Source organism: Pinus tabuliformis, chromosome 1_1 (genome assembly GCF_031772625.1).
Source record: "Pinus tabuliformis cultivar Carrire ecotype Pingquan chromosome 1_1, CPIR1, whole genome shotgun sequence".
Lineage (NCBI taxonomy): Eukaryota > Viridiplantae > Streptophyta > Pinopsida > Pinales > Pinaceae > Pinus > Pinus tabuliformis.
In genome coordinates this window covers 124,562,148-124,576,052 of record NC_142297.1, presented here as the reverse complement: position 1 = coordinate 124,576,052, position 13,905 = coordinate 124,562,148, and the positions used below count along the sequence as shown (strand labels likewise).

Here is a 13,905-nt window from a genome sequence, read left to right as displayed (position 1 = left end):
ACCAAAAGAGAGGGTAATAAGATTGCTGATCTCCTGGCAAATATTGGGGTAGATTGTGACCAGCCCTTCCTAGAAGGCAGCCTGGACATCATCCTAAGCAACCAACAGAAACAGGATTGTGAGAGTCTCCTCCACAGAGATGCTGAATCCCCGGATGCGGGTGATGATATGTCAAGGGGGGGCGTGCCACATGCCCAGCATGTGCCGCCCCGTGTTAACCTTAATACTCCAGGATAAACCGCCGTCAAGGTTTAATGGCCCAGCATCGAAGCGATGGGCATTCAATGTTAGACAGAGGTTATCGATGGTGGCGCAGAATGAAGTTAATGCTTGCCTGCAACGAAGGAATGGAATACAATATCAACGAACCGGAGCGACGACGTGGGTTCATTGGCATGTCGAGGTTCGAAGGGTGCGAGAGCAGAGAAGCTGCAAGCCAGTGGATGTTGAAGCCTCTTGCTGCTGCAATTCAAGCTGCGGCTGTAGGAAGGGGGGGCAATTCGAGAGATTTCTGGAACAATTGGAAGCGAGAAGTGTTAACTCTCGCGCAGGAGGAAGGCGCTCAGAAATCGTCTCACCAGTGTGGGGATTGGGGCGAAATCTGCACAGTGCCTATTCTCACCTATTCTCTCAGGTATTCGAGGGTGGCAGCGAAGAAGACATGGCCAAATTACGGGAGCGACAGCCTAGCAGACGGGGACCATGGAGAGGATCTTCCTCTCGACCCCCTGCAGCAGATGAACACCACCATTGTTGTTGCTGCTACTGTCATAGGCGGGCAAGAGCCACACAACTCCCAGCCGGGCAATTCTTGGAGGTCGGTAGCTCTAGCGAGGGAGGGCCAGTGCTTCCGGCATTCGGCTCCGTGGTGTTCACTCTGGGCAGCTCAGAGGACAATGCAGGAGTCAAGGCCCACATTTCTGTTCTTTTTACCAAAATCCCTGAAGGAAATGGAGCTGAAAATCCTCTGGGTACGTCAGAAAAGCCTCTAGGAGGCTCTGGTGAGGACTCGTTGGAGAAGCCTCCTGGAGGTTTTGGTGAGGACAGCCCTGCTGTGTTGCCCCCGATTGAGGCAGGCAATTCGGGGAAGGAGATTATGCAAGGCACCTCAAATCCAATGGGGCCGGCACCTCAGGGCATTGCTGAGGACAATTGGAAGGCGATGTGGGAAGGAGTCCCTGAGGGGCGGGGGTTGTGCTACATTGTGGAAGACAAAAGTCTCTGCGAGGACCAGGACTCTGAAGCCCGACTCAACACACGCCCTCCTCTCTCAGCCCGAATCCAGGATTAAAGCTTCTGTGGGTATGTCGGTTCCGGATAACACTATGTTTGTTGGCTGGCAGTTTATGCGTATGTCTGTCTGGTTTATGTTTGTCGGGTCTATTGTCAATTTTCAATACTGTTGGGTTCAGTCAGTTTATGTCGAAAGCCCCTACGTGGGCAGTCATGGGTCTGTTAAGCGCAATGAGGCCCCTTAGCACGCTGCTACTCATGTCTTTTGGGCCTCCAGCAGCGATTAGATTTTGGAGGGACTCTGTTAGTCTTTCAGGTGATTTTGGAAGTTCTGTAGGTGCTGCCCCTGCGTGGGAGCTTTTTGTTTCAAAGCTAAGCTATCCAAGGTGCAACTGCTGGCCCTGGAAAGCCTGTCTCACTGTTTGTAAAGTTTACATGTAAATATAATATAATAGTCTAGATAGTCTTTACCGATAAAAAAAAAAATAAGAAAACCAAACCATCACATGAACACATAGTAATAGCACAATTTTGGTGTTAAGAAAATGTTTTGGTGTGTTAAGACTTAGGAAAATTGGGTGAGTTGACCCCCACTTAATTTTTGGAGAAATAAGAGACTATACACATTAGAGAAAAGCGAGGAAAATCATGTTGTTAGTAGAATGTGGGAGCCCCGAACGAGGAATTTGAATTACTTGGAGGGAGAATGACCAACAACTATAAATAGAACAAGGAGACCGCCATTTAGCAATTTTTGTCCATTTAACTTATGAAATCGAGTTCTCTCTTGGATTTTTTGAGCACAAGAAGACAAGCGTTGGTTAGCACTAGGGTTTCAAGTGAAACCCTCATTTCGGAGAACTTCGAGTGCCTCCCTAGTGAGACTTTGGGGAGTCGACTTCAAGGCTTCCATAGGAGTATTTGTAGGTGTTTTCCTTTAGGAAAAAGGAAGAGATTGATGTTATTTTGCAAAACTAGAACTGGGTGATTTTACTGGGTCGAAGTCTTCCATTTCTTGGATTGTGGAGGGGTCATTGGGTAGGAGTTGCACATGGGTTTTGGGTTGTAGAAATTATCAAAGTGATTGTTGGAGTTTGGGGCCTGGAGAAATAAATTATCTTCAGGGGTGTTTTTGCAAAGATTTCATAAGCAATTTGGTGGAAGATTTGTGCTAATTCCAACAATATTCCTCATGTAGTACACAAAGTTGGGCAAACTTGGAAACTTGCACTAAATTAGGGATTTTCGAATCAACTAGAATCTGGCCAAGATTTTTCTAGGTTTTTCTGGGTTTTGTGAGAGGATTTCATGGTTAAAATTTCATAATTTTATTGGCATTATTCAGGCTACAAATAAGCATTCCTTCAGCAGTGTGTTTCATTGGTAAGCTAGGTAATCCACACCACTTAGTGGCCTTGATCTTGCCAAACCATTTATGGGTTTTTATGGTTTTGGTATGAGGAGCTCTGGATCAATTTTTTAGAATAATTGGAGCATTGTTCGGGGAAGAAACACTAGTTCATCTTCAGCATCATCAACATAATTTATGGGTAGTGCAATTTAATTATTTGGGCCATTTTACAGCACTTTGGTTCTACTTCATTTCGCCTGTTTTTTGCATGCATGCAGTGGAAATCCTAAGATCTATTGTTCTATTCCGAGCATTATTAATAAAATAGCTCAGCATTTTTCCTAGTTTATTTAATTTTTTGATAGTGCATGGGTGTTTTAAATTTATATTGTTGTAGCTTTATGTATGTCTTTGTTATTTACTGAATATTTACAAAAATGCATTTTAAACAACAAAAGATAGAGACTTGGCCAAAAATTGTTTAGTCAAATTCTAGCCAAAATTCCAAAACCCATAATAATTAGAAAACCCCAATAATAATTTATAATTAAAAATAAAATTATGGAAGTAGTATTCTACTAATGTATCCATATAATAAATGGTTGGTAAATGCCTATAGGCATCAAAATACTTACCTCATAATATATCTCACATTATCAAAGATTATAATAATAATAATAATAATAATAATAAATTTATTTTAAATTAATAATATTAACTTTAAACAAATTAATATATGAATTAAATATATAGATTTAAAAACACATGTAACAAGATTTTAATTTAGAAGATTCACCCCTACTTTACTATGGAGATTCTTAAGATGTAAATAGACTTTGTTATAATATTATGTGCCAATACCATGGCTTAATAATACCACATGCTCAAAAATAATTCATGTTCATGTTCATATGTTAATAAATCTCAATTTTTTTTTATCTGTGAATACTACTAAGAACGAGGTTAATTCCCTACCTCCTACCTAGAATTTAATTATTGGTAATTAAATTAAATTCTTAAAAAATTTATTCATAATATACATTCCTATTGATAACAAACGCATATAAAATAAATTATGACTTTTTGGGTATGTAGTATTGATAAACCATATTATTGTAAAAAATCTTATTTACAAGTTAAAAATCTTGTTACATATTTTTTAAAATGTATATATATTTAACTCATTAATTAATTTTTTTATAATTTAAAATAAAATTAAATTTTTTTTAATTAGATGATATCTTATTGCATAATTATATATATATATATATATATATATATATATATATAATTCATATATTATTTTTACGATTATTAAAAGTTTAAATTAAATTATAATTTTTTAACTATTTTTAACTTTAATATCATCCTGAAGTGAGTATTATGATATATATCATGGATTGATATATATCAATGGTGGTTAAACTAATTATGTTATTATTTTATTATATTTAATTAAGATAATTAATTTTAAAATAACCCAATAAAAATGATTTTATATTTAATTGTTTAAATTATTAATTAATTAAATATTTAAATAGAATTAAAATGATGTTACGAGGATTTTGATGGTATATTTAATTTTTTAAATTATTAATTAATTAAATATTTGAATAAAATTAAAAATGATGTTTATGATTGAATTTTTAATGTAATATTTTTGCTTTTTCAAAGGTGGTTTATGGATACTTGGTGGGTGTTATATTTCCGGGAAAATTTTGTCACGTCAATCTAAAGGGATCTAACATTTCTGCAATCCAAGCAGATCAACTTGAAGGGATCTAACCTAGCCACTACATTCACTAGAAAATCTAACCTAGCCACTATATTCACTAGAAAATCTTGGCAAATAAACCCGAAGGGATCTAACCTGTCTTCAATCCAAGGAGATCAACCTGAAGGGATCTCACACGTCCGCAAACAGGCAGATCAACCTGAAGGGATCTAACATGTCCGCAACCCATGCAGATCAACCTAAAGGGATCTACCCTAGCTACTACATTCACGGAAAATCCTGGCAGATCAGCCTGAAGGGATCTAACCTCTCTGCAATCCAAGCAGATCAATCTGAAGGGGTCTAATCTGTCCGCAATCCAAGCAAATCAACCTCAATGGATCTAACCTCGCCACTACATTCACCGAAAATCCTAGATCTAAGTTGTTTGCAATCCAAGTAGATCAACCTGAAGGGATCTAACCTATCTGCAATCCAAGCAGATCAACCTAAAGGGATCTAACATGACTGCAATCTAGGCAGATCAACTTGAAGGGATCTAACATATCTACAATCCATGCAGATGAACCTGAAGGGATTCAGGGATTCACGGAAAATCCTGGGAGATCAACCTCAAGGGACCTGTCGCAAACGCACAAGGCCTAACCCCAAAGGCATCCAAGAGATTTGACTCAGTGACCTCCCAACTAGAGAAGTACTTAGCAACCAGAACTCAACCAACTAAATCAACCCTTAAGCTAATGCATTTCTTATATAAATTATTAGTTCAAATTCTTGAAAAAAAAAAATATATATATATATATATAGATAGATAGATAGATAGATAGATATATAGATATATATAATAATATTAATAGATATTATCTATTTTAAAATAGAGTATAAGATATTTTACTTTAATTTAGATTTATAAAAATCTTTGCAGGTTTTTATTTTTTCGCAAGAGCTAACCAGCCGCATTAAATGCCCGATTATATGCATACTGGATAACCCCATAACACAAGCGATTATATGCATACTGGATAACCCCATAACACAAGCGCACGGTGACTAGATAAATAAAAAATAATCATTGTGTGTTATCGGGTTATCGAGTATGCATATAACCGGGCATTTAATGCGCTATGAGAGGCTAGTTAACTCTCCGTTTTTATCAAAATTTTGTCTAAACTTCCATAATTTCCGAAACAAATTTTTGCAGTCTAGTTAGACTACGGTTTTAGAATTCCACGAACACGAGCTAATAGGCTCGGAAGGAAAGCGTAATGCACATTGCAAACTGTGAGAGAGGTCAAACTTCCAAGGATCAGGAACAAGAGTACCATTGCGACCCTAATCAGTTATTATCTTCCTTCCTTGAAACAAGCTTCTCCGCTGCTAATCTCGGAGACTTTTAGCATCTGAATCTGAAGTTACCAAAAGGGAAGGTGACGAACGGGCCCGCCTAGCGCCTCCTCCAGAAGATATGGTGTTTTGGGAGCGGAGCACCATGTTAGTAGAGGGAGGCAGACCAACGGAGACTTGAAGAGCATTCATCCACTACTTCTTCCTTCACGTATATCCAACATCGGGCGCCGACAAACCCCACGAAAATATATGATGAGTGCCTTTGAAGAACTGTTTTCGAGCTTCCTTCATCAACATATAACTCTCCTTCTCTTCCTATTTATATATATCGGGATGATATCTTCCAACAAAGACACACCACTACTTCTTCACTCGGCTTAGCAGCAGAGCTTTACATCTTCAATATGGCTCTTACAATTACAGAGTTCTCCTCGAGGGTACTGTTGCTACTAATTGTTTCTATTTGCATCGGATCAGAATCAATTCAGGCCGATGCATTGACAGGCCTAAGCAGGGATTACTACAAGCAGACGTGCCCAAGCGCAGAGACTGTGATAAGGGATACCATAGGCAACGCCACCCAATTCGACCCCAAGATCCCTGCTCGCATTCTACGAATGCATTTCCACGACTGCTTCATTAGGGTATTTCCATTATATTTTGATATCATAATTAACCAGTGTAGAGTCATCTCTCCCATCTGAACCCACAAGTTTTCACTGTTTTCAAGCATATTTAGGGCTAGCTTGGCTCCCAAATGTACTTCATCAAATTCATGATTATCGTAGGGCCTAGAATTAGAGTAGAATATAATCCGTAGCATTTGTATATTAATGTTAGAATATATAGTGGGATTCTATAATTCTGGGCACTAAAGTGATCACTAGAATTATAAAATTCTCAATGTTGTGTAATCTGTTTAATGTTAGAATATATAGTGGGATTCTATAATTCTGGGCACTAAAGTGATCACTAGAATTATAAAATTCTCAATGTTGTGTAATCTGTTTGCAACATCAACTAATGGGAGATTAATATTAATGCATGTTAGTTGATTTTCTAGTTTTGTTTTGGTTTCTTTTTTAACCTAAATGGCGGCGGCTGGGTATTGACATTGGCGTAACTTGGCGTAAATGAGTGCAGGGGTGCGATGCATCGGTGCTCTTAGACTCCACTCGAAGCAATGAAGCAGAGAAAGACGCACCACCCAACGTCTCACTTCGCGCCTTCTACGTACTAGACGATGCCAAGGCGAAGCTCGAGTCAGTTTGCCCACAAACTGTTTCGTGCGCTGACATTCTTGCAATCGCTGCTAGAGATGTTGTAGTTCTGGTATAATCTCCTCCCAGTAACTCTTGATGATAGGGCTAGACATGTAATCTATGTATGATTAATTGAAATATTGATTTGACAGACAGGGGGTCCAAAGTGGGACGTTCTCAAGGGACGAAAGGACGGGCTCATATCGAAGGCAAATGATACAAGGAATTTGCCAGCCCCCACCTTCAACGTTTCTCAGCTCATTCAAAGCTTTGCCCTCCGTGGACTCTCTGTCCGTGATCTTGTCGCATTGTCAGGTATTTGAACCTCGTTTTACTAAGCTATTATTCGTCATCTCATTCTCATTCCATTCAAAAACCTGACTGGACTCCTGATACGCATTCACTTTGAAATAAGTATGAAATATGCTCATCGTCCGCCGGTCGAATAATCTCTCTTTTAAAGTTCCTTAGATTTAAGGGTTAAGTCTTACCGAGTCTTATGCTGTTTTAGTAAGTGGAATAATCTCCCCTTTTTTTGAAGTTTTAGGGTTAGTTTTAAGGGTAAGTCTTCTGAAGTCTCGAGGCTCTCCGTGAGTTTTACTTGATATATTTATTTAGCCTATAAAAATCGTAAATCTGTAATAAGTAATTGTTTGGCCTAAATTCCCTTAAATGTGGATATGCATTTCATCCTAAATATTTCATTTTGATATTATCACTTTGAAAATTAATTATATAGAACATAGGGTTAGATAACACTATTTAATAAAAAGAAATCAAAATTATATTTAATAATAAAAATCTAATTTATATATATAAGATAGATTAATAATATTTATTATTATATATTTATAATTTCACATGAATAAATCAAATATAAAATAATAATCTCTCATAAATATATTAGATGATTCATTGGAATGAAAATGTGTAGTTATTTTATTTTTTTAATATTTTTTTCTTATTTTGTATAATAAAATAGGTTTTTTCTCTCATTTATATAATAAAATATATAAAAATACTTAAATGTATGAATATATATTTTATTTAAAATAAGAAATTTTTAATTTTATGTTATTTATATTCATTTTGTTTAAGTTTATAAAAAAGAAATTTGAGTTAATGACTTATTTAAAAATAAATAAAAATCTTAACAATATACTTATTTACTATTAATCCAAAACCAATAAAATAAAACATAAAAACTTTTTATACTCAATCTTATATTAAAATAAACTCAATTTTTAAAATTTAAAACTTTCCAGCTATCCATCTACATAAATATGTTTATAAATCTAACCATATATTATAACAATAACTCATCATATAAAAATAACCCTTAAATACTCTATTCCATATTCTATAATATAACAAATGTTTAAAACAAAATAATAAAAAAATTAATTTCCATATTTATAATCAAATATAATATCACAATTTAACTTTTTAATTTCCATATCCATAATCAAATATGATATCACACTTAAAACTACCTCAGTGACTTTTAACAAAAACCCATTTATTTAAAAAACCATGTGTCTACTTATGCTTCCTATCTTGTTATCCATTTTATTTTATATCATTTATGTAATTATGAATTTTCGCCAAAAATAACTTTTATGGATCTTCCATTTTATTATTTGCGGTCATTTTTAGAAATTATAAATATTAAAAAAAAATCGCAATCAATGGATATATCTGCTCAGAATTGTCAATGAATTCTGATCATTTCAATGACACTAAAGGATTTGTATTAATTTCATGTTTTGATTGATTTGGAAATGTTTCCACATATACATATATATATATATACCAGATGAGATGTATTTGCAAAGTGTGTCTCTAAACTCAAACTCAAGAATGAACAATATTTACAATTCAGAATTTTTTGTAACCTGTTTTGGAAAGTCATGAGATCGAATATAACCATGACAGTATCGGAACCCTGTTGTGTAACTTGTATCTCTAATGGAATTTTAATTGTGTATTGTCATGAACAGGTGGGCATACGTTGGGCTTCTCTCACTGCTCTTCCTTTGAGAGCAGACTTCATAACTTCAACGCCACATTTAAGGTGGATCCAACCATGGAGCCGCAGTTTGCACAGAGCTTACGCACGGTATGCCCTCAGCCTAACAACAATCGCAGCGCGGGGGCTTTTCTGGATTCCACGGCCACCCAGTTTGACAACACATACTTCAAACATTTAGTGGAAGGAAAGGGAGTGTTTGGCTCCGACCAGGCGCTGTTTCTGGAGAACCCAACAAGGATGATGGTGCAGAGATTCGCAAGGGATGAGAATGCATTCTTCAAAGCATTTGAAACCTCAATGGTGAAGTTGGCAAGTGTTGGAGTTATGACCAGCGAGGGAGAAGTGCGATTGAATTGCAGAAAAGTGAATTCTTGAACATGATTGTTATGCGGTTATACGCTCCTCTACATTTTCATTTTATATGATGCAAGAGATTCTGTTCACGATTGTTCTGAGAGGATATTCTCTGCTGTTAGAAGACACAGAGATTCAAACAAATATGTAATCAATAAATTGTTTATTGCTCGAGCTATTCAACGAGCATAATAAAAATAGTTTCGCAGACACTTCTGCGCTGACCACGACAGCTTACCTATTCACGCACCTGACTGTTCATATATTAAATTATTCAAGGACTAAGCCGAAACATAAGTTAAATTGTAATAATATCTAATTAAAAATCAAAGTTTAATCACTTCCAAAATAATGTCTTAAAGTAGTAAAATAAAAATAATCAAGTCACATCAAATTAAAATCTCTAGGTGAACTTGACAAATATCTTACACTGTGGTACTTTGAAGTTAACCTGTTTTGTGATTCTACAATTGATGCATACGGAGTAGTATTAAGTATAGTTAAGTAGATCTAATTCTTGAGTTTTGAACTTGTTTTGTGATTTTACAACATATGCTCAGAATGTGCTACTTAAGTCTAGTTAAGTAAATCTGAACCTTGAGTTAATAGGTTTTGTGATTTTGTAATGGATGCTTACTGTGTGCTAAAGTTTAGTTAAGTGGATCTGAACGTTGAGTTAATAGGTTTGGTGATTCTACAATGGAGGCTTACAATGTGCTAAAGTTTTTGTGACTTTGCCATGGATGTTTACAATGTTGTAAAGTTTAATTAAGTAGATCCGACCATTGAGTTAATAGGTTTTGTGATTTTATAGTGGATAATTATTAAAAAATATAAAAACAATATTTCATACTTGCATGGCAATGTCATATGAAAAACAATGTCATATGAAAAACAATATTATGAAAGAAGGAAACGTAGATGAATTCACCATTCATAATTGTTGGGGATTTTTCTGAGAAAATCCCAAAAACACAAAAATACTCCACAGAGGCAATGCTCTGTTTCTACCTTTCCAGGATCTTTTGTGCACAGGGAAGCTTTAAAAAAAAATTACTGAGGAACACAGTATTTCACCACCATAAAAACATTTCTATTCATTAAAATATAAAGCCTGATACATATTTCTTCCTCTTTGCTGAGAGGGATTCACCAAAAAAAATTCATCCAACAAAACTCTATCTCCTCCTGAGAATTTACTGTGCTGAGTAAAATTCTCATTTACATTCACTGCTGTGAAAACATTTAACATAGACTGCTGTAAAAATCCCTTTTACTTACTGGTGTAAAACTCTTCTTTTACATAGGCATGCGCTCCATCATTTTCTTTATGCACTGTTGTGCATTAATACATGGTTTTCTTTTGCTGCACCTTCGTTTTACAATGCCCCTCAAAAAACATTACAACCCACGAGCTCGTTTCATTTGGCTCGCTCTCTACAAAAATGAACACACACACGAAAACATATACAAAAGGATTTTTAAAAAAAACATAGTTGACTTGCCCATACCTCCAGCATAAAGGAAACATTAAGTGCCGTAAAAAAAGCATAAAAAATCTACCTACGCATATGACAATTCATAAATAAAAAGTATGGTCAAAGAAACTTAAATTTTACTCCACGCCAAGCTTTTAATGTTCGCCGTATGCAGGTTTAATCAACCATTTTAGTTTGCAGATTACTGTGGTGTGATTTTTGAATGGAGTTCGGATTTTCCACAGTGTTCATGTTTTGTAGTCGACGTTTCGAGTCTGAAACTAGACTCATCATCAGGACAAAATGTGGAGCAGATCAAACGGCGGACAAAGATATCGGGAGGCACTTTGCTGCAGAATTTTAGCCTCCGAAAAATTTCGTTGGCTGATGTCAGGCGAGTGACACACATCACCACCACATCGTATCGGAGTCAATTGCCGGATTATTCCTTCGCCGGAAAGCTGGTGCGAAATGTTTCAGGCGGGTTTCATAAATGGTATCTGGCGATGGTACGGCTGCGCAGTTTGAAATTACACATTCAACACTCCCCTTTAATTTCAACTGCTGGGCATTCGGTCATACCCAGACACTTCCTCAAAAATTCAAAGCTTTTCTGATCCAATGGCTTTGTCAAGATGTCTGCTACCTGTTCTTGAGTCCTACAATGTTCTAGGATAATTTCTCCATTGTTCACCAATTCTCTGATATAGTGAAACCTTGTATCAATGTGTTTCGTTCTCTTATGAAACACTGAATTCTTTGACAATGCAATAGCTGAGCTATTGTCACAAAAAATCACTGTCGCTTTTGCCTGCTCTTGGCCTAAGCTCCTCAACATTCTTCTCATCCAAACTGCTTGACAAGCTGCTGCTGTAGTTGCCACATATTCAGCCTCTACTGTAGACAATGCTACAATGGACTGCTTCTTAGAAGCCCATGAAATGGCTCCTGAACCCATATGAAAAACATAACTGGAAGTGCTTTTCCGATCATCTACACTTCCAGCCCAATCACTATCTGTGTATCCAACCAAATCTGAATGTTCTGAGACATTATATAAAATTCCAAACATTTTGGTACCTTTGACATACCTCAAAATTCTTTTTGCTGCCTGCCAATGTGCCTCCTTTGGCCTCTCCATGAATCTGGAAATTAAACTAACAGCATACATAATGTCAGGCCTAGTAGCTGTTAAATACATAAGGCTGCCTACAATACTCTTGTACAAACTAGGATCAAAATCCTTGCTGCTGTCCTCTCTGCTGAGTTTTAATCCCATTACTGTGGGAGTGATCGCTGCCTTGCATTCTTGCATGTTAAATCTGCTCAATACTTGATTTACATATCTTGCTTGTGAGATAAAAATTCCTTTTTCATTTTGATCTACTTCTATGCCTAAGAAGTATCTCAAGAAACCCATGTCAGTCATTTCAAATTCCTCCTTCATGACTGATTTAAAATTCTCAATAAGATAAACATCATTGCCTGTGAAAATAACATCATCAACATACAAGACAACAATCAAAATTTTACCATCCTTTTCTTTGATGTAGACGGTGGGTTCTCCTTCACACTTGTCGAATTCATTATCCAATAGACATGAATCTATTCTGCTGTACCATGCTCTTGGCGCTTGCTTCAGCCCATAAAGAGCTTTTTTCAATTTGCACACTTTGTGCTCTTCACCTTTCTTCTCATAGCCGAGAGGCTGTTCAATGTACACCTCTTCTTTTAACACTCCATTTAGGAATGCTGACTTTACGTCCATTTGGTAGACTTTCCATTTGTTTTGTGCTGCTATGGACATCACTGCTCTCACGGTTTCCATTCTTGCAAGCGGTGCGAAAGTCTCCTCATAATCTCTTCCATACTGTTGCTTGTATCCTTTGACAACCAGCCTTGCCTTGTGCCTTTCTATCTTGTCTTCAGCATTACTTTTGGTCTTGTAGACCCATTTCACACCAATGACTTCTTTGTCTCTTGGTAGCTCAACCAAATCCCATGTTTTGTTTCTCTCTATGACATTCATCTCCTCATCCATAGCTTCTATCCATCTCTTATCTTTAATTGCATCCTCGAAATGAATAGGATCATCAACATGACAATACAAGGCAAATAAGGAATTCATTCCTTCATCATAAATGTCACTTAGATTTCTAAACTTCTTACCTCTTTCACTTGGTGTGCAAGTGCTTGAAGATGCACTTGAATTTCCTCCTTGTGGTGTGCTTGGAGAAGCACTCTCATTTATCCTCAATGGTGTCCCTTGCTGTCCTTGTGTTGGCGCTGCTGTTTGGGGATGCATTTCAGCCACCTCCTCTTCATCTTCATCATGAGACAAACAGTTCTTGACATTCACTGTTTTCTCTATGCTTCCATCCCAAGCTTCCTCTTCAATGAATTGAACATCTCTGCTGACGAAAAACTTCTTGGTAGATGGGATATACAACCTGTAGGCTTTGGATTCCTCACTGTATCCAATGAAGATACATTTCTCCCCTTTGCTGTCCAACTTCTTCCTTAGCTGATCTGGAATGTGTGCATAGGCCACACATCCAAAAACTCTCATGTGGGTGACTCCTTGCTTTCTCCCACTCCATGCTTCTTCCGGCACTTTGTTCATCACTGCTTTTGTAGGACACCTGTTCAAAATGTACACTGCACAATTTACAGCTTCAGCCCAATAGTCATTTGGCAAATGCTTTGCCTTCAACATGCTCCTCGCCATATCCATGATGGTCCTGTTCTTCCTTTCAGCAACTCCATTTTGCTGTGGGGTGTACCTTGCTGTAAACTGTTTGTGAATTCCATTTTCTCTACAAAATCTTAGGAATTCCTTGGAGATATACTCACCTCCTCTATCAGTTCTCAAAACTTTTATATGCAGCCCGCTTTGGTTTTCCACAAATGCCTTGAAGTTTTGGAATTTCTCAAACACTTCACTTTTGTTTTTAAGGAAATATATCCAAGTCTTTCTTGTAAAGTCATCAATGAATGTTAGGAAATATTGGCTGCCTGCTAATGATGGAGCTTGCATCGGTCCACATAAATCTGAGTGGATGATCTCTAAGGGTGCCTTTGCCCTTATGCTTTTACCTGATGGAAAACTTTCT

At 36.7% G+C, this 13,905-nt stretch overlaps 1 protein-coding gene across 1 annotated transcript; it reads left to right on the top strand.

The window, feature by feature from the left end:
• Positions 1 to 6,056: 6,056 nt before the first annotated feature.
• Positions 6,057 to 9,399, top strand: LOC149211956 (peroxidase 66-like). The gene is made up of 4 exons (XM_089390508.1): positions 6,057 to 6,310; positions 6,810 to 6,998; positions 7,081 to 7,243; positions 8,929 to 9,399. The coding sequence occupies exons 1-4, from the start codon at positions 6,071 to 6,073 to the stop codon at positions 9,333 to 9,335; spliced, it is 999 nt and encodes a 332-aa protein (XP_089246634.1). The 5' UTR covers positions 6,057 to 6,070; the 3' UTR covers positions 9,336 to 9,399.
• The last annotated feature ends 4,506 nt before the right edge of the window (positions 9,400 to 13,905 follow it).

What these genes read in the sequence shown, in the direction of transcription:
- LOC149211956 (XM_089390508.1), top strand. Translation starts at nt 6,071, where the DNA reads ATGGCTCTTACAATTACAGAGTTCTCCTCGAGGGTACTGTTGCTACTA. An exon ending in TCCACGACTGCTTCATTAGG is followed by an intron (nt 6,311 to 6,809) that starts GTATTTCCATTA and finishes AAATGAGTGCAG; the next exon opens with GGGTGCGATGCATCGGTGCT. An exon ending in CTAGAGATGTTGTAGTTCTG is followed by an intron (nt 6,999 to 7,080) that starts GTATAATCTCCT and finishes TTGATTTGACAG; the next exon opens with ACAGGGGGTCCAAAGTGGGA.